The sequence below is a fragment of the Bos mutus genome, chromosome 6 (assembly GCF_027580195.1).
Source record: "Bos mutus isolate GX-2022 chromosome 6, NWIPB_WYAK_1.1, whole genome shotgun sequence".
Classification (NCBI taxonomy): domain Eukaryota; kingdom Metazoa; phylum Chordata; class Mammalia; order Artiodactyla; family Bovidae; genus Bos; species Bos mutus.
This window is the reverse complement of record NC_091622.1, coordinates 92,629,726-92,655,117: the sequence shown is the minus strand read 5'-3', so window position 1 is coordinate 92,655,117 and position 25,392 is coordinate 92,629,726. Positions and strand designations below refer to the sequence as shown.

The 25,392-nt window shown below is 40.9% G+C and overlaps 1 protein-coding gene across 2 annotated transcripts in view; it reads right to left on the bottom strand.

Annotated features, from left to right (window-relative positions):
- The window catches only part of FRAS1 (Fraser extracellular matrix complex subunit 1), a 534,238-nt gene that overhangs the window by 318,832 nt on the left and 190,014 nt on the right, over positions 1–25,392 (bottom strand). For both annotated transcript variants that reach the window (XM_070372561.1, XM_070372562.1), the window contains 2 exons: positions 21,661–21,768; positions 10,327–10,419 (listed from right to left, as the gene is read on the bottom strand). In XM_070372561.1, coding sequence (XP_070228662.1) covers positions 10,327–10,419; positions 21,661–21,768 — 201 coding nt within the window. The remainder of the gene's footprint in view (positions 1–10,326; positions 10,420–21,660; positions 21,769–25,392) is intronic.

The following is a 25,392-nucleotide window of genomic DNA, read 5'->3' as shown; positions in this document are numbered from 1 at the left end:
TGGGTTCGATCCCTGAGTTGAAGATCCCATGGAGAAGAGAATGGCTACCCAGACCAGTACTCTTGCTGGAAATCCCACGGACAGAAAAGCCTGGCAGGCTACAGTCCCTGAGGTTGAGTCAGACACAACTGAGCAGCTAACACTTTTCAAAAGTATCTAAATAAGCCATGCTCAGAGGGCAGTGGAGAATCATGAATGTAAAAAGCTACAAATATGTCGATTGTTTGGGGAAGTAGCTGTCAAAATACATTATGTTCTCAATGGCAGAGTGGAATGATGGTGGCCTTTTAAAAGACGTATGCAAAAAAGTGAGCTTAATCAATAAAGTTTCCTCTTACAACATTTTCTTAAATAGTGCCTTCCTCTGCCTGTATTAAGTGTAGTATATGATGAAATCTGATTCTGCACAAATCATATACAGGCTTCTATTAAAAACATCCCACGTTCTAGGTGCTCAGTCACCTAACTATAATCTGGGGATTTCAACTGTGTCACTGAGAAGCATGGAAAATAAACATCCTCTTGCTACTCCTCAAGCCATCATCCAGAATAATTATTCCCCCTCTCTCAAACACAAAAGAACTCTGTCTTACCTAAACAAGTCACTATGCCTTTATTGTGCAAATTGCTGCCAGGTTGCAAGCATGCCAAGTTTGACATTTGGGAATTACTAATAACTTGTGCTATTATTGTAACAATAATAGTAATAGGTTGTCACAGCCATCTAAATTTTGGGGAACCAAGACATTGCCTTACCATCATGAAGATTACTTTCCCAGGACCTACTGGGAGTACCAGAGGACAGAAACGTAAGGAATGTACTGACTTGGATGAACAAAACGTTTCCGTGGAAGTATATGTGTCCTCGGATCACAGCTCAGTTCTCCCTGCCTTGGGGACTATGCGTGTTTCACCTAATCTTTCTAAATTGCAGTTTACTGGTAGAGAAACCTGAAATGGTATGAAGATAACCTGCTCACTTGGCTATTGTAAAGGTTGCATGAGGTAGTTGTTAAAGAGGCAGCAAGGGAAGTGGCACGTAGGAGATGCTTAACCCTTTCCCCATGAGTCCATGGCTTTCCTACTCCTTTTCACACCTATGTGCTGCCTGGGATCATGGCAACAGACCGGGATACCAAGGCCAACTCCTCCCCCATCAATTTTTACTTCTTCTATAATTAAATATAAAACTTCAAATTTAGTACAGCATATAAATAAATGGGCAAGTCCACAACTGGCTAATAAACTGTTAGCTAATAAAACATAGCAGGCAATTGACCTTTATGCTTTAAAAGGCCTAAGCATAAAAGCAAAGGAAGAAATGGTAGGAGAAAAACTGATACATTCTAATGAGTTAAACTTTTAAAAGTCAAATATAGTGAATACATTGGGAGAAAAATTTTAAAGGTAAATGACAAACATTTTTTTAAAATGCAGATATTAATTAGAAGTATACTCTAATATATAAAACCATTTACAAGCAATAAGAAGAGACTGGAGGTGAGATCAAAATGATAGAGTAGGCAGATTCTGAGCTCACTTCCTCCCATGGACACATCAAAATTGCAACTACATATAGAACAACTCTCTTTAAGAACAACCTGCAGGCTGGCAGAACAGCTCTTCTACAATTAAGGATATAAATAAAAAACCTCATCGAGATGGGTAGGTGGGGACACATACCCTTGGAAGGGAACCCAAACGCAGAATGGAATATCACAAACTTGGAGGACCTCCCTAAGGAGTGAGGAATTCAAGCTCTACACTGGGTAGAGCTCTACACTGGGTCCCATAGCCCTGGGACTTGCTCTGGAAAGATGAGGCCCCACAACTGGATTTGAAAACCCGTGAGATGGACATCTGTGAAAGCCAGAGAACTATAGGAAACCAAGACTCCCCCTTAAAGGGCTTGTGCACAAACTTACTCTCTCTGAGTCCCAGCACAGAGGCAGCAGTTTGAAAAGTTGCCATTCTAGTCAGCCTGCTAAGGCAGCCCCAGCCCACCCTCGAGCCTGGGCCCACTCCAACTCTAACCATCCCACCAACATGGCAACACCAACCCAGCCCAGGAGAGCCATGGCTGGTGTCCACTTCAGCTCCAGGCATCTTGGCAGGGATGCCTCAGCCCAGCCTAAAAGGCCCTAAAACCCACCCCACCCTTTCTGCTCCACCCTTAACTGGCCTGCCAAGTTTCATGTGCCACCCAGCACATGAAACCTACATTGGAAACACTTCTACACAAGACCACAGCTCCAAGAGCAGGAGAGATAACAGTTTCACCTAATTCTCAGGAATAGACACAGAAAATCAAATGAAATGAGCATATAGTTCTTTCCTGTTCCAAAGGAAAGAGTGAGATAAAACCCCAGGGGAAAAAAACTCTAATGAAATAAAGGTAAGTAAATTACCTGATAAAGAATTTTAAAAATTGAATTCTCTATTATAAGCATCATAAAGATGCTTATAGAAATTAGGAGAAGAATGGCAGAAAACAGGGAAAACTTCAACAAAGAGTTAGAAAATATAAAAAAGAAACAATCAGAACTGAAGAATACCATAGCTAAAAAGAAAAATATACTAGAGGGTGTCAAGAGCATCAGATGATATGGAAGAATACATAAGCAACATGAAAGACAAAGTAATAGAAATCACCCAATCACTACCGCAAAAAATAAAAAAAAGAATTTTTTAAGATGAGGATAATTTAAGACAGTATCAAGCATGCCAACATTTGTATTATCAGGGTCTCAGAAGGAGGAGAGAGAAATAAAGGGGCAGATAACTTACCTGAAGAAACAATGGCTGTAAATTTCCCTAACATGGGGAAGGAAACAGCCTCAAACAAGATGAATCCAAAGAGATCCACACCAAGACAGATCATAATTAATACGGCAAAAGACAGAGAATTTTAAAGGCAGCAAGAGGCATACAATGCACGATATTCAAGAGAAGTCCCATAAGCCTATCAATTTATTTTTCAACAGAGACTTGGCAGGACATAAAGGAGTAGTGTGATATATTTAAAGTACTGAAAGGAAAAAACTCATAACCAAAAATACTTGATACCAAGGCTATCATTCAGGATTGAAGGCAAGATAAAGAGTTTCTCAGACAAGCAAAAATTAAGGGTCCATCACCTCTAAACTGGCCCTACAAAAAGTGCTAAAGGATCTTCTTTAGAAGTAAAGGTTATAATTAGAAACAAGAAAATATATGAACAAAAAGTCTCCTTGGTAAAGGCATATACATAGTAAAGCCAAAAGATCAACTACTTGAAAAGCAAGTAAAATTAAAAAAACAAAAATTGGAAAATCAACCATAATTACAATTTGTAGTTAAAGAATAGACAGGGTAAAAAATGTAAAATATGACATTAAAAACATAAAATGTGTTGCAGGGGAAGTAAAAATCTAGTGTTTTTAGAATGTGTTCAGACTTAAGTGACTATCAGCTTAAAACCAACATATTTGTAAACCATACAGCTGATATGGGATTAATATCCAAAACATAAAAAGAACATATATAACTCAATATTTAAAAATCCAATTAAAAAATGGGCACAGGACCTGAAGATTCGTTTTTCTAAAGAATGATGCAAAGATAGCCGACAGGATGGTGAAAAGATGCATGACACCACCAGTCGTGAGGGAAATGCAAATCAAAACCACAATGAGATATCACCTCACACCGGACAGAATGACTGTTATCAAAAAGACAAGAGGAAACAAGTGATGGCAAGGGTGTAAAGAAAAGGGAACCTACCTGTACTGTTGGTAGGAATGTAGTTGATACAGTTATTATGGAAAGCAGTATGGAGATTTAATTTTTGAGGGAAAATTATAAATAAAATTATCATATGATTCAATAATTCCACTTTTGGTATTTATCTGAAGAAAACAAAAGCACTGATACAAAAAGATATATGCACTCTAATGTTCATATCATTGGAACATTATTAATGACAAGATATACAAGCAATCTAAGTGTCCATCAAGAGATGAATGGATAAAGAAGATGTCACACACACACACACACACATATTACTCAGCCATAAAAAATGAAATTTTGCCACTTGCAAAAACATGGATAGACCTAGAGGCGAATTATGCTTAGTGAAATAGGTTTGATAGAGAAAGATAAATACTGTATGATTTCACTTATATTAATATATGGAATCTAAAAAGTAAAACAAAAGAATAAACAAAACCAAACAGAAACAGACTCAGAGATACAGAGAACAAGCAGGTGGCCATCAGAGCAGACGGAGTGTGAAAGAATGGGTGAAAGAGGCAAAGGGGATTAAGAAGTACAAACTTCCAGTTATATTAATAAATTAATAACTCATAGGGACATATTGTACAGCATGGGAATATAGTCAATAACACTGAAATAACTTTGTATGGTGACAAATGGGAACTAGACTCACAGTAGTGATCGTTTCATGATATATAAAAATATTGAATCACTTTGTTGTGCATGGGAAACTAATACTATATTGTAAGTACACTGTACTATATTCCTTAAAAAAGAAATAAAACCCCAGTGGAAAAAAATAGCAACAAGCTTGTAGAATATTCAACTTAAATATAGAACTTTATTAACTACAAAGAAATATTAATAAACTTAAATGATATATTTTAATATCAGATATAAGAAGTGTTTAAAATTCACAGTAGCTATTGTTAGTAAAGCTGCAGTGGAGTGGAACTCTCCTACCCAGAGACTCGTCTCATGATAGCACCCGGAACAACTCTGCCAGGCGGCAACTACCCCAGGTAATCGGACTTGAAAAAAAGCCGTACTACTGGTAATATTCCCACTGCGGTTATCTTCAGACAGAGAAGACTTAAAATTGAATTTTAATGACCATAGATGTCACAGCTTCAATACTCAAACTCTTTAGATGCTTTGACCTACTAATTTCACTTTTAAGAAGTTATCTGAAGAAAATGATCAATGACACACAAAAAAGTTTGAATACAAAGAATTCCATCTCATTGTTCATTACAGTGAAATTGAAAATATTTTAGTGAATATTGGAAGCTACCCAAATGCCTAATAATAGGCATGTAATAAATAATAATGTTCTAATAATAATAATAATAAAATTAATAATAATAAATCACATTCTCCAAGAGTATTCCAAGGGGAATTATTTAGTGCATGTTGTATAAAAATTAAGCCATAAACTGTACACAGAGTATAATTACATTATGTGAAATTATGTGAAACCATGTATATCTCTATCAATCTACCCATCCATATTCACTACCATCTCCCCTTCACCCCCCAAAAAAAACAACTGAGGAAACAATAATGGTTTTCATAGCTGGAGATAACTAGTGGATTTTTTATCTGTTTGCATATTTTTTCCACATTTTCACCAATAAACTAATACTCACTTTGTCATCAGAGAGCAAAAGTACTGTTTAAAATATCTAATAAATCATTTATATATCTTAAATAAGTAAAATTTGAAAGCATCTTATAAAGTAATTAGAAGTGAACATCTTTATCCTACTAAAAGTTAAGAGATTGCTTCTAAACATCCAGACATTAAAACAAGAGCTCGTTTTTGTTACTACTGAGAAACACTAGCTGTCATTTCTCAAACATTTGCAATCATACCACCTCTCAGACTGAGACCACAAAAATTAATTATAACAACAACCTGTCAATCGCCAAAGTGTTTTCAACTGTAAGGCAAGAGGGCTATATTAGCTCATCTCTTTGGTACCTTCAAGCTCTCCAGTGATGTGAATCTATTATCTATCTCAAGAGACATAAAATTTAAGCAACGGATTCTCCCTTCACAATAAGTTTGAGAATTATGGGAATAACAAAGAACATTTGTCAGGGTGACTCCACTCTTGATGTCAAAGCCATAGAAGCCAGACAGTGATCCAAACTGAACAGAATGATGGAGAAGAATTACTCTTACCTCTCTGAGAAAAGTCACCTCCACTTTCATCTCCTACTCCTATTCCTAAGTCAGTGACACCTCTCTCACCAGAAGGAGACCAGAGATCAAGGAGTTTGATACATGCTGATAGATAGCTAGATCATAGGTAGATAGAGAAGTAGCCAGATAGATGGTAGATGGACACATAGATAGAAAGATAGACGGATAGATAGATAGATGACAGATAGGGGACAGATATTAATACATGATAAACATTTTTTTAATCTCACTGTGTTGTCTATAGTCACAAATGTTTTAATTTTCATGAGCACAGTTAACAGCAAAGAAAGCTCTGTAATATCAAGAAATAATGCATATACAAAGCAATGCTCCCATAAGACCTGTGTTGTAGCTGTACCATCCCAACACCATTAATAGCTTTCTGAAACATGAGACTTTGACACTGGGCAAAAGCACATTCTGCAGACAACATCTTAGACATATTCTTTTGCATAGCCAAATAACAAGTCGGGTTGGCTGTTGACTTAAGTCCAAAGGAAAGATACGGTCATAAAGTATTTGTCTGGCTTACAGACAGAACAAAAAAATAATTTTTCTTTATATAATTTGTTCCTGTTATGATGTTATAGATCCAGAATACTAAATATCTGGGGATGTTTGGTGCATATTGTAATTACATCCTCTACTTTGATGAAAACAAGGCTGCAGAATTCAATATTCATCTCTTCCCTCACACACATAAATTAGTTCTCCTTTTAGCCTCACAGCCGGGCAAAGCAAGCAGACTTCTTCCACGCTCCTGTACTCAATCAGATGTGGGCACTGGGGCATTACCACCTGCCACTTTTCTTTTTCAGCAAATCTCCAAGCACCATCTTCTCGGACAGGACATTATCTGGTGCTGAGATCAAATTAGTAAAGAGGAAAAGAAAGAGGTTAAGGTCCTTTCTCCTCCCTTTCACAAGCTAATTTGTGGGGAAAAGACCAGGGAAAAAGCATTCCAACACCCTTTAGGAAAACATATTTCAGGCTTGTCTCCCTAACTGGTTGGCAAGGCTGGGCAGAGATCCAAAAGCTAATTTGAAAGGATAGCTTTGGGAGGTCATGGATGAAATAGTCTCCCCAAATGCTGACTGTAATAAGCCCATGCAAAACTCTTAAATAACCTGGAGTCTGCCAAAAGGCTCAAGTGTTTTTCTCACTCCAAGAAGATGTAGGGGCTTGTCTGGACTTGCTGGAACACCGGCCCACAATGCCAGAAAAAGAGGTCCCCTCATGAGGCAAAGTTGTTTCATTAAAGGTGGCCTTGTCGTGCCACCCTGAGCTCAACCCAATCTTGATTCTCCTTCCCTTCAAGTCTATTCTCTGGGGATAGCATTGCTGTAACAGATTCTCTTCCTGCTACACTTACTCTACCCTAAAGCCACTTCTAAATCTCTCTTTCAGGGGAAAGCTTCCATTTCACCACTGCAAAGCTCTCAAAACATCAGGCTATTTTATATCTACAGGGAGAGAGACTCCATAACCTGCCCTATGGGATGCAAGCCGGAGGCTAAAGAGAGGATTACCGACGTCCAACAGGAGAAGCAGTGCTCTGGAAACTGCTTTCTAAAAGAAGCCAAGGGAGCAAAACAGAAAAGGCTCCAAGATTCAGGAACAATCCTAGTGATGCAAGTGACAAGGGGAGATTCAGACCCAACCCAGACAAGCATTTAACCCACTCAAGGAAATGAATAACATTAAGAAGGATTTGGCAAGCATCTAAAAAGGTGAAGAAAGAGAGGAAAGAAGAACAGAAAGACGAGAAACATGATCATTTTAAATTGATTAAGACTGAAAGTAGAGGATTTTATCTCAACTTTAAAAAAGCTGTTCTTCTATTTCTATTTGGAGAAGTAGACCACTAGGGATTTGTTTTTCTCCTTCAAACTACAGTTCCTAAAATCCAGCCTTCTTCTCAGTTACATCAAGTTGCAGAAATATAACACTTTCCGGGGGAGTAGATTCTGAAAGTTGCATATGGGAAAACAAGCATGCACGCTGTCTTACCCAGTTTAGAGCTTTCCGTGTGCTGTGTTAGAAGAGAGGGGTGAATTGCAAGGGAGGAGGGGAGAAGAAGATTTTCAAAACTCTTCCTGAAAAAGTAGAAGGTCAAGCAGATTTCTAACTAACCCATCTGCAGATCTCTGGTCCTTGAGCCACTTGCCAAGCAGGTCAGGTGGTCAAAGATCAACATGCCTGTGGGACAAGGATATGGATAAGCTGGAGCAGGATTTACTTATTGCTTGAGTCCTGATGTTTATTGAGCACCTACTCTGGGAAAAGTTCAGTGCCAAGAATCAGGTTAGGTGGGGGGTAAGGAAGATCACTGTGAAGGTACACAAAATATTGTCAATGTTCTCAGAAATCTTAAATCAAGAAAAGAAGATCTCACAAGTGCAAGAACAGAAGACGAGCAAGCAAATGACAAGTGTCATTAGAGAGGCTATGAAAAGTCCCTGATACCCCCTCTTACTTGAGATGTTTGTTATTCCTCCAGATCTTGGCCTTATTTTACATCCTAGGGCTCCCTTATTTGAAAAGTTCAGCTTGGGATTTTTTATCTTGATCCATATACCTGCCCCAATCATTATGAACTTTCGTTAATTCCAACATCAGCCTGCCCTGCAGCACCTTCCATTTCACAGGAGGTCCTCTAGCGTGGTTTCCACCACCCTACATAACACAGACTGAATCAAGCAGCATGTGTGTATGCTCAGTCGCTTCAGTCGTGTCCAACTCTTTGTGACGCTATGGACTGTAGCCCACCAGGCTCCTCTGTCCTTGGAATTCTCCAGGCAAGAACACTGGAGTGGATCTCCATGCCCTCCTCCGGGGATCTTTGCCACCCATGGATCGAACCCACATCTCCTGAACTACAAGCAGATTCTTTACCGCTGAGCCACCAGGGAAGCCCTAAATCAAGCAGCACAGGGTGACACATGGTATGAAGACACAGATCCTACCATTCGGATCACACACCATGCTATTATTTGGCAACACACTGTGCGATGTGAAACAGTGGCTTCCTCAGGTGATGCGGAGCCAATGGCTAAGTGAGGTGATCCTGTCCCAGGGGAATATGCACTGTCCCCACTGAGTTTCAGGTATGCACCCTGAATAGCAGCCTAGACTGGGTATATCAATTCTGGCTAACCTATTATGCTCTCTGCTGAAAGGGTAGAGACACTAACTTGGAGAAAGTTTTGTATGAGGTGGAAGATGAAGATTAAAGCAAAGAGTGTCTTTCTATCACACTCGGCTTCACCTGCTGCCTCAGGGGAGTATGCAAGCATGAATGGAGATGAACTGTAGCCATCCAGTTTCAAAATTTCTATTATAGTCCTTGCAATGGTCCTTTTAAAACAGTATTTAATATCTCTAAGCTAACCCTGCAAGATCTGGAATGAGAAAGTGTAATAAAAGAACTTGAGGGTTGATTTCTAGTATTGTGGTGCTATGGGCTTCCCAGGTAGCCCCAGTGATAAAGAACCCTCCTGCCAATGCAGGAGACTTAAGAGACTTGGGTTTGATCCCTGAGTCAGAAAGATTCCCTGGAGGAGGGCATTCTCCCCTGGAGAATCTTATGGACAGAGGAGCCTGGCAGGCTACAGTCCATATGGTTGCACAGAGTTGGACACGATTGAATCAACTTAGCATGCATGCACTGTGGTTCTAAATGAGGGGAGTGGGCATTTTCATTTTGCCCCTCTCCCCAGGGGAAAGACGGCCACACCTACAGACAGTTCTGGTTGTCAGGACTGCAGAGGATACTAACAGGTGATGGGTACTGAGAGGCTGGAGACGATGCTAAGCATCCTATACTGCAGAGGATGGTCCTCATTACAAAGCCTAATGTGTGCATAGTGCTGAAGCTTACAAACTTCACATTGAATGAGGAGTCAGAAGACCAGGGCTCCAGGCCAAGTTACACCACCTATTGGTAATACATGGGGCCAGTATCTTCCATTCTTTGCAATTCAACTCTTCCATCTTTAATACAGGAGTCATCTACTCAGGGTTGTTCATAAAATCAAGTGAAAAATTTATGTGGTACACAAAGGCAAGGTGGCCTTTTATTATTCAGCATTACAACTTCTTCATCATCAACATTCTCAGACTACCCTTTAGACAGACACAAATTCAATCAGCAAATATTTACCTGGGCCTCTGAAATAAATAGGACAGTTTTAATCTTATCCAAGAAACCTAAGTGCCCACGGAAAGTCAAATAAGGCTGAGGTCCTCCCTAGCCCAAACAAAGGAGAAAAAAATCCTCTCGTGTCAACACAAGTTTAGCATTCAGCTTTCCTTTGTCACTGATCTACAGACAAGGAATCAACCATGGGTTAGAAAATACTTACCCCGTGAATTTTCTTTTCGTGATGGCAAGATCCAGGCATCCTTGGCACACATTCAGGGCAGCACTGGTTGGCGGGTATTTGAAGCACTTCCCCCTGAACATTTAAAAGCAGCTCAGTGTAAAATAGCAGCAGTGAACACAGTCATATCGAATTCACTAAATCTCGTGAGTTGCCACGGGTGACAACAATAAACAGGATAAACAGAATACACTAACAAAAAGGACTCTCCGTCATGAGGAGCTTCTCTCAAAGCTAAAAGGAGCCCCGTTGTGAAAGTGGATTCCTTGAAAATGGTCTACATCTTTTCACACATAATGAAGTGAAGGATTTTCTTCACTAGAAATATAGAAATGCTCCATGTGAGTGTCAGACCAGAAAAGCAGTTGGGGGTGATAGAAGAGCTGTATTTCCCTGTAATGGAGAAGACTTGGGCGGGGCTAGCCACAGAGTTGGCAGGTCTTCTAACATGTTATAGAGGCCTTATGGAGTCAGCAACAGGCCGGCTGTGGGGAGAAGGGGAGAGCGTGAGGGGGAGCTGGAGTTCTAATGTTGACGTTTACCTGGGGCAGAGGAGCAAAGCGCAAGGGGCAGGTGACTGAAGGACAGAGCTGGGAGAGGAAACAGCATCTCTGTGGAGGTATCACATGTGCTGTGGGTATCCGGGTAGAATTCCTGGGCTCCAATAAAGATCTACATTGTTTAGCAAGGCCTCTGCTGTTGCAATTGTGTTTCTTATCAATACCCGTGATGCTTTCAAGAGAATAGACATCCATGTGATACCCCAAGATTTACTGGGAGGTTGTCACATGTTAACTAACCATCGATTTGCCACTGTGAAGGATCTGTTTATTCAAGATGATTAAAATGGTACCATGTATGTGGGTCTTTGGGGCTTAATGATCCTTCTAGACCCTCTGGGGACTTTCCTGGAGGTCCAGTGGTTAAGAGTTTGTGCTTCCAATGCAGAGGTCACAGGTTCAATTCGTGGTCAGGGAACGAAGATCCCACATGCCACATGGCATGACCCCTACCCCAAAATAATAGCCTTCTAGACCCCCGGATTTATCCTGCTCTTCCACTTAGCATTTCCTCAAGTCTAGAAATGTGGCAGATCAGGTAATTAGTGATTTTGATCAAAAATAGTGGTAAAAGATCCTGAATTAACCAGGAAATCATGACCTGTCCACAGAATAAAAGTCTACAAAGAATTCAGCTGATAGATTCAAAACATTACATATGCTTTAATGTTTCTTTGCTACTTGGGGCTGTGGCCATTAAAATAAATTGTACCTACAAGAGAATGTTAATTGTACATACAACAATTACAAATAATATTACATCTACAATATGTATATTCTCCACCCAATAATGTGGGTGAGAATAAAACTATGATTTCACAACTGTTAATCCACTAAACAGATAAATACACGAGTAACAGTGATCAACAATTTCTTATTTGCTTAATAAAGGATAAAACATATGGCGTGGAATTTTCTAAAATGGTATATACAGTGCAACATCAGTGACTACTCACAAAAGTACCCTCTGAACCCCAAGTAGAACCTGTACTTACCTAACTTCCACTGAGACAGTAAATTTAGAAAATATATGAACCTAAATCCCACTGAGCATATAGATTTAAAATGAGATAATCCAAGTGTTGTTTCTATTCTAATATGGAAGCAGAGAGAAAGGCAGGCAAGATGGAAGACTTTAAGGGATATTTTATGCCCCAAATTAGTTGTGTTTGATACATACATCAGATTTGGTTTATATATTTATATATCTATCCTCAGATTTGCCCCTCAAAACTCATTTTATGAATATAATATTGTTTATTTGTGAGTAGATGTTCCCTATTTTGAGTGTTGACCTATTGACCTTCCGTGGGAACACAAAAGAGGTGATTTGGGGCTAAAGGAGGGGCGAAGAGTTTTGCATGTAGGACTTGGAGAACGAAAGATAGGGAGTTCTTGCTACCTTACCCTGTAACCATGCATAGCTTCCTGAGTTGTGGGATGTATGGAACACATAAGCCTATTGCCCTGCAGGCTTTGCACTGGGAGCTTAGGAAGTGGTGGCTTGGGAACAAGACACCAATGAAGATTGCTTGCCTAGGATCTAGAGGAACCAACTAACAATAATGATGATGACCATGTGACAATCACAGCTAAAACAGAGTACTTAGAATAGCCAGGTACTCTTCTAAGCATATGATACACATGTTTATGTACATGTATATACATATAATTTATTACAACAACTTGATTAGGTAAATACTCTGCATTGAAGTTTGCAGCCAAAAATCCCTCCATGCATTAATAATACAGTACCCTTTTGCATGGCACTGTCCTCTCTGTATATATGTTCTTCAGAAATCCTGAAAGTTGGTTCCAGGCTAGACAGTCAATATTCTAAAAGCCTCTATTCTCATTCCTTCAATCTTTCTCATATCTGTCTGTCTCTCTCTGACCCTTTTCTTTGACTCTGTAGCTAGCTATTCTATATGGATACAGGATAAGAATATAGAATCTATTATAAATGATGATACGATGAATAGACAGATGATAGAGAGATAGATACAAATATCGAACAGAACTACAATTAACATTAGGTTATTTCCAGTTAATTCCGGAGCCAAACATAAATTGCAAAACAGATTTTTAAAATTTTTTTAAAATGATAGGAATCCAAAATATTATTAATAACAATAATAATTTAGTTTAGGGTACAATAGCAATGAAGAATTGATGCTTTTGAACTGTGATGTTGGAGAAGACTCTTGAGAGTCCCTTGGACTGCAAGGAGATCGAACCAGTCAATCCTAAAGGAAATCAGTCCTGAATACTCATTGGAAGGACAGATGCTGAAGCTGAAACTCCAATACTTTGGTCACCTGATGTGAAAAACTGACTCATTGGAAAAGACCCGGATACTGGGAAAGATTGAAGGCAGCAAAAGGGGATGACAGAGGAAGAGATGGTTGGATAGCATCACCAATTCGATGGACATGAGTTTGAGCAAGCTCCAGGAGTTGATGACGGACAGGGAACCCCAGCATACTGCAGTCCATGGGGTCACAAAGAGTCGGACATGACTGAGCGACTGACCTGACTGACTGACAATGCTGATTCATTAACTTGTGCCGTGAACTAATGTAAGTCTACCCAGCAGATGTGTAAAACAACATATGAACCTGAGAAACACAAGGGAAAACACGGTGGAGTAGAAATTGCATTGACTCATGAGCCAGGAACGAAGGTTCTTGTCATGGGAGTGCCACTTTCTAGTGCTGTATGTTTGAGCAAGTGACTAAAGAATGAAAAAATCTGTTTTTTTTTTTTGTCTATAAAATGAGAAAGTCTGACAATCAATTTTAAAGGGTTTTTCTAGTTCTATCATTGTGTTTCCCCCACTCTCCAAATCTTCAATTTCTCTCTCTCTTCAAGGTCATTCCCCTTTGCCTCCCAAGGTGATCATAGTAATATCAAGTTCATAGAAATATCAAAAGCAAAGAAAAAAAAACCCTCTCCTTCCCTTGTTTGGTCATTTTACAAATATTGATTAAGTATCTTCTGTGTGCCATGCACTGTGCTGTTCGATGGGCTACATATAGTGAAAAGGAGGGTTGCTGCTCTCAAGGAGCTAAGAGTATGGAGGAAGAAGCAAACAAATACAGAGGCATTTGTAGTCTGGTCAAGGGCAGTATAAGGGCAAGCACATGGCAACACCCAGGAGGCTTGATGACTGGGGACAGAGGTTCAAAGAAACTTCACAGATCTAGTGGTGTGCACCTAATGTCCCATTTCTCTCTTCCATTCTCACTGAAGCTCCCTGAAGGAGTAGCCTGTACTTGGCCATCCAAGGCCCACTATCCATCCACTCCTCACGCCTCTGTAATACAGCAACCACACCCACCACTTCACTGCCACCAACTTCAGCGGGACCACCAGTGGCCAACAGGTTGCCAAACTCAATGAAACATATTAAATTTTCTCACACTTTCTCTCTGTTGTGGGATCAACACTGTCGATATAAACTCCTTCTGGAAACACTCTATTCTAGCTATCACATCATTCTTCTCTCCTCTGACCATTCCTTACCCTTTACCTCTCTGACCATGTCTTCTTAATCTTCCTAAGTTTCTTCTCTTATGTTCATCTTTCCTTTAATGATTGTGCTACCCAAATCTCATCTTTGATCTTCTATTCTTTTTTCACACAATCTCTTTGGATAAGCTCACTCATCCTATAGGTTTATACTCCTGTGTTCCTGCTACTGATACCCATGTAACGTCTCCAACTCTGGGCTTCCCAGGTAGTGTCAGTGGCAAAGAACCCACCTGCCAATGCAGGAGACCTAGGAGATTGGTGAGTTTGGTCCCTGGGTCAGGAGGATCCCTGGAGTAGGAAATGGCAACTCGCTCCGGTATTCTTGCCTGGAAAATTCCATGCATGGAGGGTTACAGACCATGGGGCTGCAAAGAGTCAGACATGACTGAGCACAGCACATGCTTCTCCTCTGAGCTTTACAGTCACACATCTCGCTGCCTTTTGGACATATCTACCTTTCTCTTCCACAAACACTTCAAACTCAATGTGTCCAAACTGAAATTATCATTTTGTTCCCAGATAGGATTCTTTTCCTCATTCTCCTATATTCTCAATATCAGTTTGTGGCTCTGCTAACCAATTAGTCATCAACTCATAAATATGAGAGTCATCTCTCCTTTTCCTTTCTCTGACCCTCCTACTTCATTCAGTTCTGCTAATTTCTTCCTTCAGTTCAGTTCAGTCGCTCAGTAGTGTCCAACTCTTTGTGACCCCATGAACCACAGCAGGCCAGGCCTCCCTGTCCATCACCAACTCTCAGAGTCCACCCAAACCCATGTCCATTGAGTCAGTGATGTCATGCAACCATCTCATCCTCTGTCATCCCCTTCTCCTCCTGCCCTCAATCTTTCCCAACATCAGGGTCTTTTCAGATGAGTCAGCTCTTTGCATCAGGTGGCCAAAGTATTGGAGTTTCAGCTTCAACATCATTGCTTCCAATGAACACCCAGGACTGATCTCCTTTAGGATGGACTGGTTGGATCTCCTTGCAGTCCAAGGGACTCTCAAGAGTCTTCTCCAACACCACAGTTCAAAAGCATCAATTCCTCAGTGCTTAACTTTCTTTATAGTCCAACTTTCACATCTGTACATGACCACTGGAAAAAGTATAGCCTTGACTATATGGACCTTTGTTGACAAAGTAATGTCTCTGCTTTTTAATATGCTGTCCAGGTTCATCATAACTTTCCTTCCAAGGAGTAAGCGTGTTTTAATTTCATGGCTGCAATCACCATCTGCAGTGATTTTGGAGCCCCCAAAATAAAGTCAGCCACTGTTTCCACTATTTCCCCATCTATTTGCCATGAAGTGATGGGACTGGATACCATGATCTTAGTCTTCTGAATGTTGAGCTTTAAGCCAACTTTTTCACTCTCCTCTTTCACTTGCATCAAGAGGCTCTTTAGTTCTTCTTCACTTTCTGCCATAAGGGTGGTGTCATCTGCATATCTGAGGTTATTGATATTTCTCACGGCAATCTTGATTCCAGCTTGTACTGCCTCCAGCCCAGCGTTTCTCATGATGTACTCTGCATAGAAGTTAAATAACCGGGGTGACAACATACAGCCTTGATGTACTCCTTTTCCTATTTGGAACCAGTCTGTTGTTCCATGTCCAGTTCTAACTGTTTCTTCCTGACCTGCATACAGGTTTCTCAAGAGGCAGGTCAGGTGGCCTGGTATTCCCATCTCTTTCAGAATTTTCCACAGTTTATTGTGATCCACACAGTCAAAGGCTTTGGCATAGTCAATAATGCAGAAATAGATGTTTTTCTGGAACTCTCTTGATTTTTCCATGATCCAGCAGATGTTGGAAATTTGGTCTCTGGTTCCTCTGCCTTTTCTAAAACCAGCTTGAACATCAGGAAGTTCACGGTTCACATATTGCTGAAGCCTGGCTCAGAGAATTTTAAGCATCACTTTACTAGCGTGTGAGATGAGTGTAATTGTGTGGTAGTTTGAGCATTCTTTGGCATTGCCTTTCATACGGATTGGAATGAAAACTGACCTTATCCAGTCCTGTGGCCACTGCTGAGTTTTCCAAATTTGCTGACATATTGAGTGCAGCACTTTCACAGCATCATCTTTTAGGATTTGAAATAGCTCAACTGGAATTCCATCACCTCCACTAGCTCTCGGGCGCCACCTGCCGGGATCCAGCCCCGGCTGATCCAGGGTATTCAAAGCGGGGACGGCGTCGGCGAGGATCAGGATACAATAGCTTCAATTAGATATTAATTAGAGATGTAAAGAGTAATAGAATGAGGATAGCTCAGTAGGAAAATTCAGTGGAGAAAAGAGGCTGAGTAGCTTGGTTTATGCAGGAGACCAATAAAACTTCAAGACAAGAAGTTTGCACCACTTACGTAGGCCACAGGCGTCCTTCCGTTCTCCCGAAGGAGAGGAGACACTGAGGCCTCCCCGGTCGGATCTTAGAAGCCCAGGCATAATTAGTAAGCATGGCGGGTTCTGCGCTCCAGATGGAAACTCAGCCAGAGTGAGAGAGAGAGCGACATGGGGAGACCAGTATTTCGAGAAACTGATCCCAATTCCTTATTTTCCATGGTCTACTTTTATACACTGAGATGTTATGCAAAAGTCATGTGGGGTCAGCAGTCCTGACTTTTATCAAAGTCAGGTGCTTCATACAAATGTATACAGAGATCTTAGGGGTGTTGGGGTGTTACGTCATCTTCTGGCCAGGGGGCCTGCTGACAATTTATGACCCTCTCCTTGTGAAGAGGTCAGTCAACCAGGACACTTATTTCTCCAGGGGTGATTATTCTTAAAACAGATGCCACCCAAATAAAGTTACATTCCTATAGGGTGAGGGTGTAGTGGGTTTTAGTTAAGGAAAGAATTTACTTAGCCTAAGGTCTAACGTGATTAATATCAAAGGTTAATACTTATTTCTTCTATATATTCATTAATGTGTGTAAGGGCAGGGGATATGGAGACTTAGCAACAAACATTGGCTCAACAAATGAAAAACCCTTCACCAATACAATTTCTAATCAGCCCACTATACTTATAGTTTTCTAACTTCTCTAAAGAACCTGTTTTTAGAGGGTTTAAAGCATCTCGTGACTCTCACGGTTGGGAGGCTGTGAGCAATCACATGTGGCCGGATGAGCCTGTCAGGCAGGCCAGAGAACCTTCAGAGGAGTTTGTAGGTTAAAACACTCTTGTCACGCCCAGGAGTTTTTATTAACTGGAGCCCTAGGTTAACTCCTTCTCCGAAAGAGGTGGTGGGGGACAGCCCCCCATAAAGTCAGAGGTGTAGGTGAGAGCATAAAGTAGTAAAGTAGGCAGGCTCTGGTTATGGGGGTAGATGCTCGAGGATTTCCAGGGGGACTCCTGAGGCTTGATCCCGCCTTTGCGTATGTCAAGCCTCCTTCCTCATGACCTTTGCCACAGGCTGAGTGCCTCACTCTGGCCCCCAACAACTAGCTTTGTTCGTAGTGATGCTTCCTAAGGCCCACTTGACTTCACATTCCAGGATGTCTGGCTTTAGGTGAGTGATCACACCATCATGATTATCTGGGTCGTGAAGATCTTTTTTGTACAGTTCTTCTGCGTATTCTTGCCATCTCTTCTTAATATCTTCTGCTTCTGTTAGGTCCCTACCATTTCTGTCCTTTATCAAGCCCATCTTTGCATGAAATCTTCCCTTGGTATCTCTAATTTTCTTGAAGAGATGTCTAGTCTTTCCCATTCTATTGTTTTCCTCTATTTCTTTGCACTGATCACTGAGGAAGGCTTTCTTATCTCTCCTTGCTATTCTTTGGAACTCTGAATCAAATGGGTATATCTTTCCTTTTCTCCTTTGCTTTTCGCTTCCCTTCTTTTCACAGCTATTTGTAAGGCCTCCTCAGACAGTCATTTTGCTTTTTTGCATTTCTTTTTCTTGGGGATGGTCTTGATTCCTGTCTCCCCTTTCCTCTTTTTATTATTTATTTGGCTGCACTGGGTCTTAGTAGCAGCACACGATCTTTAGTTGCTGTATGTGGAATCTTAGTTTCCCAACCAGGGATCAAACACAGACCCCCTGCACTGGGAGCATGAAGTCTTAGCCTCTGGACTACCAGGGCAGGCCCTGCCCTTTCCTCTTGACTCCTACACTACCAGTGCTCTGATTCAGGTATTCACCCTTTTATCTGGATTATTCTCACAACCTTTGAACTCATCTCCTTATCTCCAATATTATGCATTATCTTTGAAAAACCAGAAAGATTTTTCAAAAAGTGGGCCATCCTACCCACATGCCTTAAAATCTTCATTAGTATTCTACCAACTTAAAAATAAAATTCCAAGCCCCACAGTACAGCATACAAAGCTCTCCATAACCTTGAACTTACCAACTCTCTAGCTTCATCTCTCATTCATTCATTCAGTCAGTCAAAAGATATTTATTGAGGGCCTACCATGTGTCAGGTGCAATTGTAGGTGCTGAGGAATCACAGCAAATAAAAGAGTAAACAAGAACTTTCAGTAAAATATAGAGTATGTCCAGACAGTAGTTAGTGCCAGGAAGAAAAATAAAGCATGGAAAAGAAATAGGAAATATGTGGTAGGGGTGAAGAACTGCAATTTCAAATAGAATGGCATTCAGGCAAGACTTAGAGAAAGTAAAGGATTAAAATAGATAAATAGATGATAGATAGACAGATGGATATTTGGTCACTAAATTTTGTTTGACTCTATTGTGATCCCATTGACTATAGCCCACCAGATTCCTCTGTCCATGGAATTCTCCAGGTAAGAATAGTGGAGTGGGTTGCCATTTCCTTCTCCAGGGGACCTTCCTGACCCAGGGATCGAACTCACGTCTCCCTCACTATAGGTGGATTCTTTACTACTTAGCCACCTGAGAAGACCCAGATAGAATGTCAGGGAGAAGAGCAGAGCACAAAGGCCTTAATGGCAGAAGTATGCCTGGCAGAAGCATTCCCTGGACAAATCCAGGAAATAGCAAGCAGGCTTGGTGTCTGAAGCAGAAAGAGCAGGGAGAGGAATCAGTTGATCGGAGGGTTGGCTTTGCTGGTGGTAAAGAATCTGGCTGCAAATGCAGCTTCTCTGGGTTCAGTCTCTGGGTCAGGAAGATTCCCTAGAGAAGGAAATGATAACCCACTCCCATATTCATGCCTGGAACATCTGGACAGAGGAGCCTGGCAGGCTACAGTCCATGGGGTCGCAAAGAGTTGGACTTGACTTAATGACTAAACAACAGCAGCAGCACTTTACAGGACACTGTGAGGAGTTACTCAAAGTGAGGAGAGAAGCCATTGAAAGCTATTGGAGGGACTTAAGGAGAAAAGCAACACGATCCGACTTAAATTTTAATAGGATCCCCCCCCGCCTCCAACTTCTATATCAATATTACAGTGAAAAAGGCCAGTACAAAAACAGTGAAACAAGTGAAGAGGACACTGGAAGAATGCAGGCAAAAAATGATAGTAGGTAAAACCAAAGGAAAAGCAGAGAAGTTGCATCTGAAATATACTGTTTTATGAAGGAAAAGCTGGGAATCTGCTAGTATACTGGATACGGGATGTAAGAAAAAGTGGGGAGGATGATGCTACATTTTCTGACCAGAGCAATGGGAAGAAAGGAGTTCCATTTGCTGAGAAAATTCACAAGATGAGCAAATTAGGGAAGGAAAAAATCATGCTTGGTACAGAACAAAGGTCAGAAATATTTTCTGTAAAGGGCCAGATATATTTTAGCCGTTGGGGGTCACATATGGTCTATACCCCAACTACATAACTGTCATTGTAGGACAAAAGCAGCTAGCTATAGATAATACTTAAATAAATGAGTGTGCCTGTGTTTCAATAAAACTTTATTTATGGATACTGAAACTTGATTTCATATAAATTTCACATCACAAAATACTGTTCTGTTGGTTTGTTCCAACCATTTAAAAATAAAAAAAACATTCTTTGCTCACAGTTCAAAACAAAAAAAGGCAGCAGGCCAGGTTTAGTCTGTTGACCCCTGGTAGAGAGCAGATCCAGGTTTCAGTAGCACCGTCTATGTCTTCCAACATTCGATTCAAGGCTTCTTCCATGAAACCATAATTATTCACATGAAGTGGAGGAGGGCATGTCTTCATGGCCCTTATAAAACCAGCTCAAATTCTGACATGAGTTACTCAGTAAGCAAAGTGGAGATCTTTTAGGAGTACTCACTCCATAAAATAGAAAGCCGCAGAACAGACAACAAAATACTACCAAATTTACCAACATTTAATGTACACTCAGCTTCTCAGAAATATAGCCAAGAAGAAATCTAGGAATACTATTAAAGGGATACAAAAATTTCACTCCGATGTTAGAAACAAACAGAACCTTCTTAGCATTAGATGGCATAATGACTCAAGAATAATTATTATGGGGTGGGGAGGGAAAACTCTAGAAAAACAAACTGTGTTTGTGAAACTGACAGAAAGCTTTTTAAAGAAAATAATTGGTCTTCTCCAGGGAGTTTCCAATGTTCAAATTTGAAGCTTAAAATTTTTTGTTGTTTGTAAGCAGATTTACTTTAAAAAGAAAAGAGTCAGTACCCAGGGAGAAAAAATTCCAACAGAATAGATGTATCGTCAAAAAGTAAAAATAAAGCAGTTTAATAAAGGGGAAATGAGGAAATATCCCACACACATTTGGTTAAACACCAGATTTCTTGATTAAAGTCTATCCTATGATCGTAGGTAGCCCAGTGATACAGTCAGTCACAGAATAAACAATGTATTTAGAAAGTCATCTTCGAGAAGTCAATCCTGACTTGCAATGCATTCAGTGGCTTGTGAAATGGTGTGTCTAGTATCAGTAGCTATGGCAATTGTCAGATCCAGGGAAGATCTCTGGACAGCAGCTTCTTAACTGCATAATCATATTAAGCTGCCTAAAATCTCCATGTTACACTTTCCATTTCTGTAAAGTGGGGCTATAGATACCTACTCCACAGAACTTCAAATGGGATAACACTTTAAATGGGGTAACACTGTAAGACCTTTAAGTTTTAACCTTGAGTGCCTGATTTAGAGTAAATGTCCAACAAAGAAATTAAGACATTCTTAGAAATGATATGCTAAAACTGTCTCCTGTATTTCCTAAACTTTGCAATTAGAGGTTGTGATAAATGTCAAAACCAAATGACCGAAAAAATGCAAACAGCCTACTCTTCCCCAGCTTTACATTTAGAAAACAATTAGGACACCATACCTTCTCAAAGGCACACTGAGGGTTTCTGCAAACAGCGGGTTTGCAGATAACGATATCACCATGGCAACGGCAGTTCTGGCATGAATCGGGCTTCCAAATGGTGGCATCCTGCAAAGAAGCATAAGCTCTGAGTTAAAAACTGATCAGTCAAGGTAGGAGTACACAGAAGTGGTGCCATCAACAGCCCCACAGCCTGAACATTTAAAAGGCAAAGGAAAGTCATAGGCACATGCAGAGCTTGCTGGGTACTGATTAAACCCCGAGAAGCTATAAAAGCAGCCTAATCCATTTCACCACAGTCAACCCACGTACTCAAAGACAAGGGCATGCAGCAGAGAGCTGTCGATTTCCAGAGTAAAAACAATCGATTGGACTGAAATCTCAGGAGGACAAGTTGCTCCCTGACTTGAGGTTTCTCTGTGCTGCTAACTAGCAGAAACCATCAGAGTGTGTCCAGAGGAAAACGACGCTTGGACTAGCACTAACCAGCTTCCTAAGAGCAGCTTTTGCCATTGGGTACTTTGAGCATCTCACACTTCACTTCCCAGTTCTTTGGTACTAAATCTGCTCACACTCAGCTATTCCACAGCTCACCTTTACCTCTGATGGGATAAAGTGTAGACCCATCACCTGGCCCTTGCCTCTCGCCCTAGCCTCAGCAAATCTGACAGCTCTGAGACTTCTGTCTGTCCACGCTAGATGGTCAAGCCATTGGACAGCCCCAGCCTCCTTTCTCCTGGCCCAACAGCTTATCTTCTTCCTGGTTCCCTCTTCTCCTTGACTCTCCCAAAGAGAGCTCGCAGACCGACACATTTCTTCTGAGGTAAGCCTCAGAGGTAAGCCTCAACCTCAGAGTGAATCATTTCCTAACCCTTACGCCTACGCACGGCATCCTCCACTCGGGTGTGACTCTTCATGGCTTCTCTGGAACCCCACTGTCTCTTGTACATATTGCTACACTTTTACTGCACTCACAAATTCCTGTTACCCTGCCCAGACCAGCCTGTGAGCACCCCAAGGCAGGCAGTGTCCTGGGCCCGGCACACTGGAGGTCTTTCTAAACCAAACGTTCACAGTGCACAAGTCGCTTAGTGAAGGTTTTGTCCTCCTTTCTATACTTCCTCATCCTTTTGTCCTCGAATAACTGAAGTACTACTCAAATACATCGGAGAGAAGTAAACTTCTAAACTTTTGATAGAGTCACAAACTATTAGCACTAACCTGAACTGCGATGAGCTGGCAAAACCATGGGTGCTCGTAAAAGATGCTATACACAAAGGCAGACACCAAATGTGACAGTTAACCTCTGTGTCAACTTGGCTAGACTATGGTACCTAGCTGTTTGGTCAAATACAAGCCTAGATGTTGCTGTGAAGGTATATCATAGATGTGATTAACATGTATCATCAGTTAAGCAAAGGAGACTACCCTCAACAATGTGGATGAACCTCATCCAAACAACTGAAAGCCTTAAGAGAAAAACAAGGTTTCCTGAAGAAGATTTCAGCCTCAAGACTGTATCACAGAAATTCTGCCTGAGTTTCCAGCCTGTTGGCCTGCCCTACAGGCTTCAAACTTGCCAGTCCCCACAATCATATGAGCCAATTCCTTAAAATAACTTCCTCCCTCTACTTTTCCCTCTTTCTTTCTCTCCCTCTCCCCACCCCCATACATATACATATGGTTGGCCATAACATCTTATGGAAAAAACCCAAATGAACCTTTTGGCCAACCTAATATATATGTTTCCTATTTGTTCTGTTTCTTTGAAGGACCATGTCTGAGATACCAACACTGGTACAGACTTATATGGATTGTGCATAACACTCTCAAGGAAAAATGAAGTCGTCCTTTCTGTTCAGAAATGTTAAATGTATAAGCTTTTAGGGAATGTGCTTCAAACCCCAAGTGATAGAAGAAATACAAAACCTATCTGAGGTGAGATGACATTCCCAGTGCCTAATTCATGAGAAACTTGAATTAAAGTAAATGCATACTGGAACCTGACTTGGAATAACTCTGAATTTCTTTCTCTTTATGTTACAGCACATTCTTCTGAAATGACAATTGTGTGCCAACCATAGTCTACTCTTAACCCAAAAAGCAATGACAAATAGGTGAGGGGGGAAAAAAGAAATTCATTCTCAAGCACAATGTAATATATGTTCCCTGCTGATTTAAGAAAATAGTATCAGCTTCCAGATACAGATGAAATAAAAATGACAACTTCATGAAGTCAGCAGCTGCTGTTTATTGATCACGTATCCTGTGCTGACAGGAAGTGCTGATAGGAGAAGGCGCTTGCAGCACTGGAGCAGGCTGGCCTTGATCATATTCCTGGCCTCTGCCATCACCGGAGAGGGCTGAGCCCAGCGGAGAGGGAAGTCAGTGTGCACCAGCGCTTCGTGAAACTCTTAGAGGAACAACAACCCTACGAAGCTGGTACTGTAATTATCGCGACTATTCCAACATGAGGAAACAAGACGTGAGAGATTGAGCAATTTGCTCAAGTTCACAAAGCTGTCTGAGACCTAAGAACCCAGACTCTGAAATCAGGCTACTGGATTTGAACCAGTCATTAACAGTGAGTCCATTTTATCAAGGTTTCCACGTCCCAGGTTCCTCATCTGTAAAGCAGATAAAGAACTAAACTCATAGGGTCCGTGAAAAGATCAGATGAGATGATGTGCTTAAAGAGATTTGAACAGTGCCTGGAACTTATCAAAAGGCCCATTATTTATTTTTAATGTAATTTATTGTTATTTCCAAATTCTCCCTACGATGTCATAGGCATTTAGCAAGTATCTTTCTAAACATTTCCTTTTCTTGGAGTGAAAATATTCCCCTAAGGACCCTGTCTTTCCCATCTTCCCACTACAGGCAAAACAGAGTGAAGCTGTTATTTAATTAGCACCCAAGCACTGAAAGGGCTTCCCTTGTGGTTCAGCTGGTAAAGAATAAGCACCTGGGTTTGATCCCTGGGTTCGGAAGATCCCCTGGAGAAGGGAATGGCTACCCACTCCAGTATTCTGGCCTAGAGAATTCCAGGGACTGTATAGTCCAAGGAATTGCAAAGAGTCGGACACGACTGAGCAACTTTCACTTTCACTGGAAAGACCCAGGAATGTTGCATTAGAAGAAATGAATGAATCCATAGATTGCATTTTCAAGAGCACTTAGGTCATTGGAAAAGCATTTAACCATGAACCCATCTTCCTTTTCACTCAGACCTCAGATGACCACACCAGTTCCAGGTACTCACTTCAACCCAGGGTGGCTTTAAAACTGCCTCCATTCTACACCAGGAATTAAGTTCTTCCCCACACCTCATCTATTTCCTCAGTGACTCTAGACTCCAAAATAGTCCAGTATACCTTTTAACAGCTTTCAATCACTGGACGCAGCTCACTCAACTCTAAACAGAATGTCCTAAAAACATGGAATATTTTTTCATTTTCATTTGTAGAAACATGATTTTTCAATGTTAATTAAAAACGAAATTTCTGGGCCCAGGGAGCATTCCTGAATTTGTTCACATATCTGTATTCCCTCCAGTATGCCACTTCCAGGAAGGAGGGCTAGCTTTATTCCTCTATGTATAGCCCCTCCACTGAGCACAATTACTGAGAGTCGGCTGACTTCATTAGTGAACAACTCAAATACTTATCCTGAAGAAAATTTCTTTCCCCATGACTTGAGATATCCCAGTTAGGATGAGAGGTCTTGAGCAAA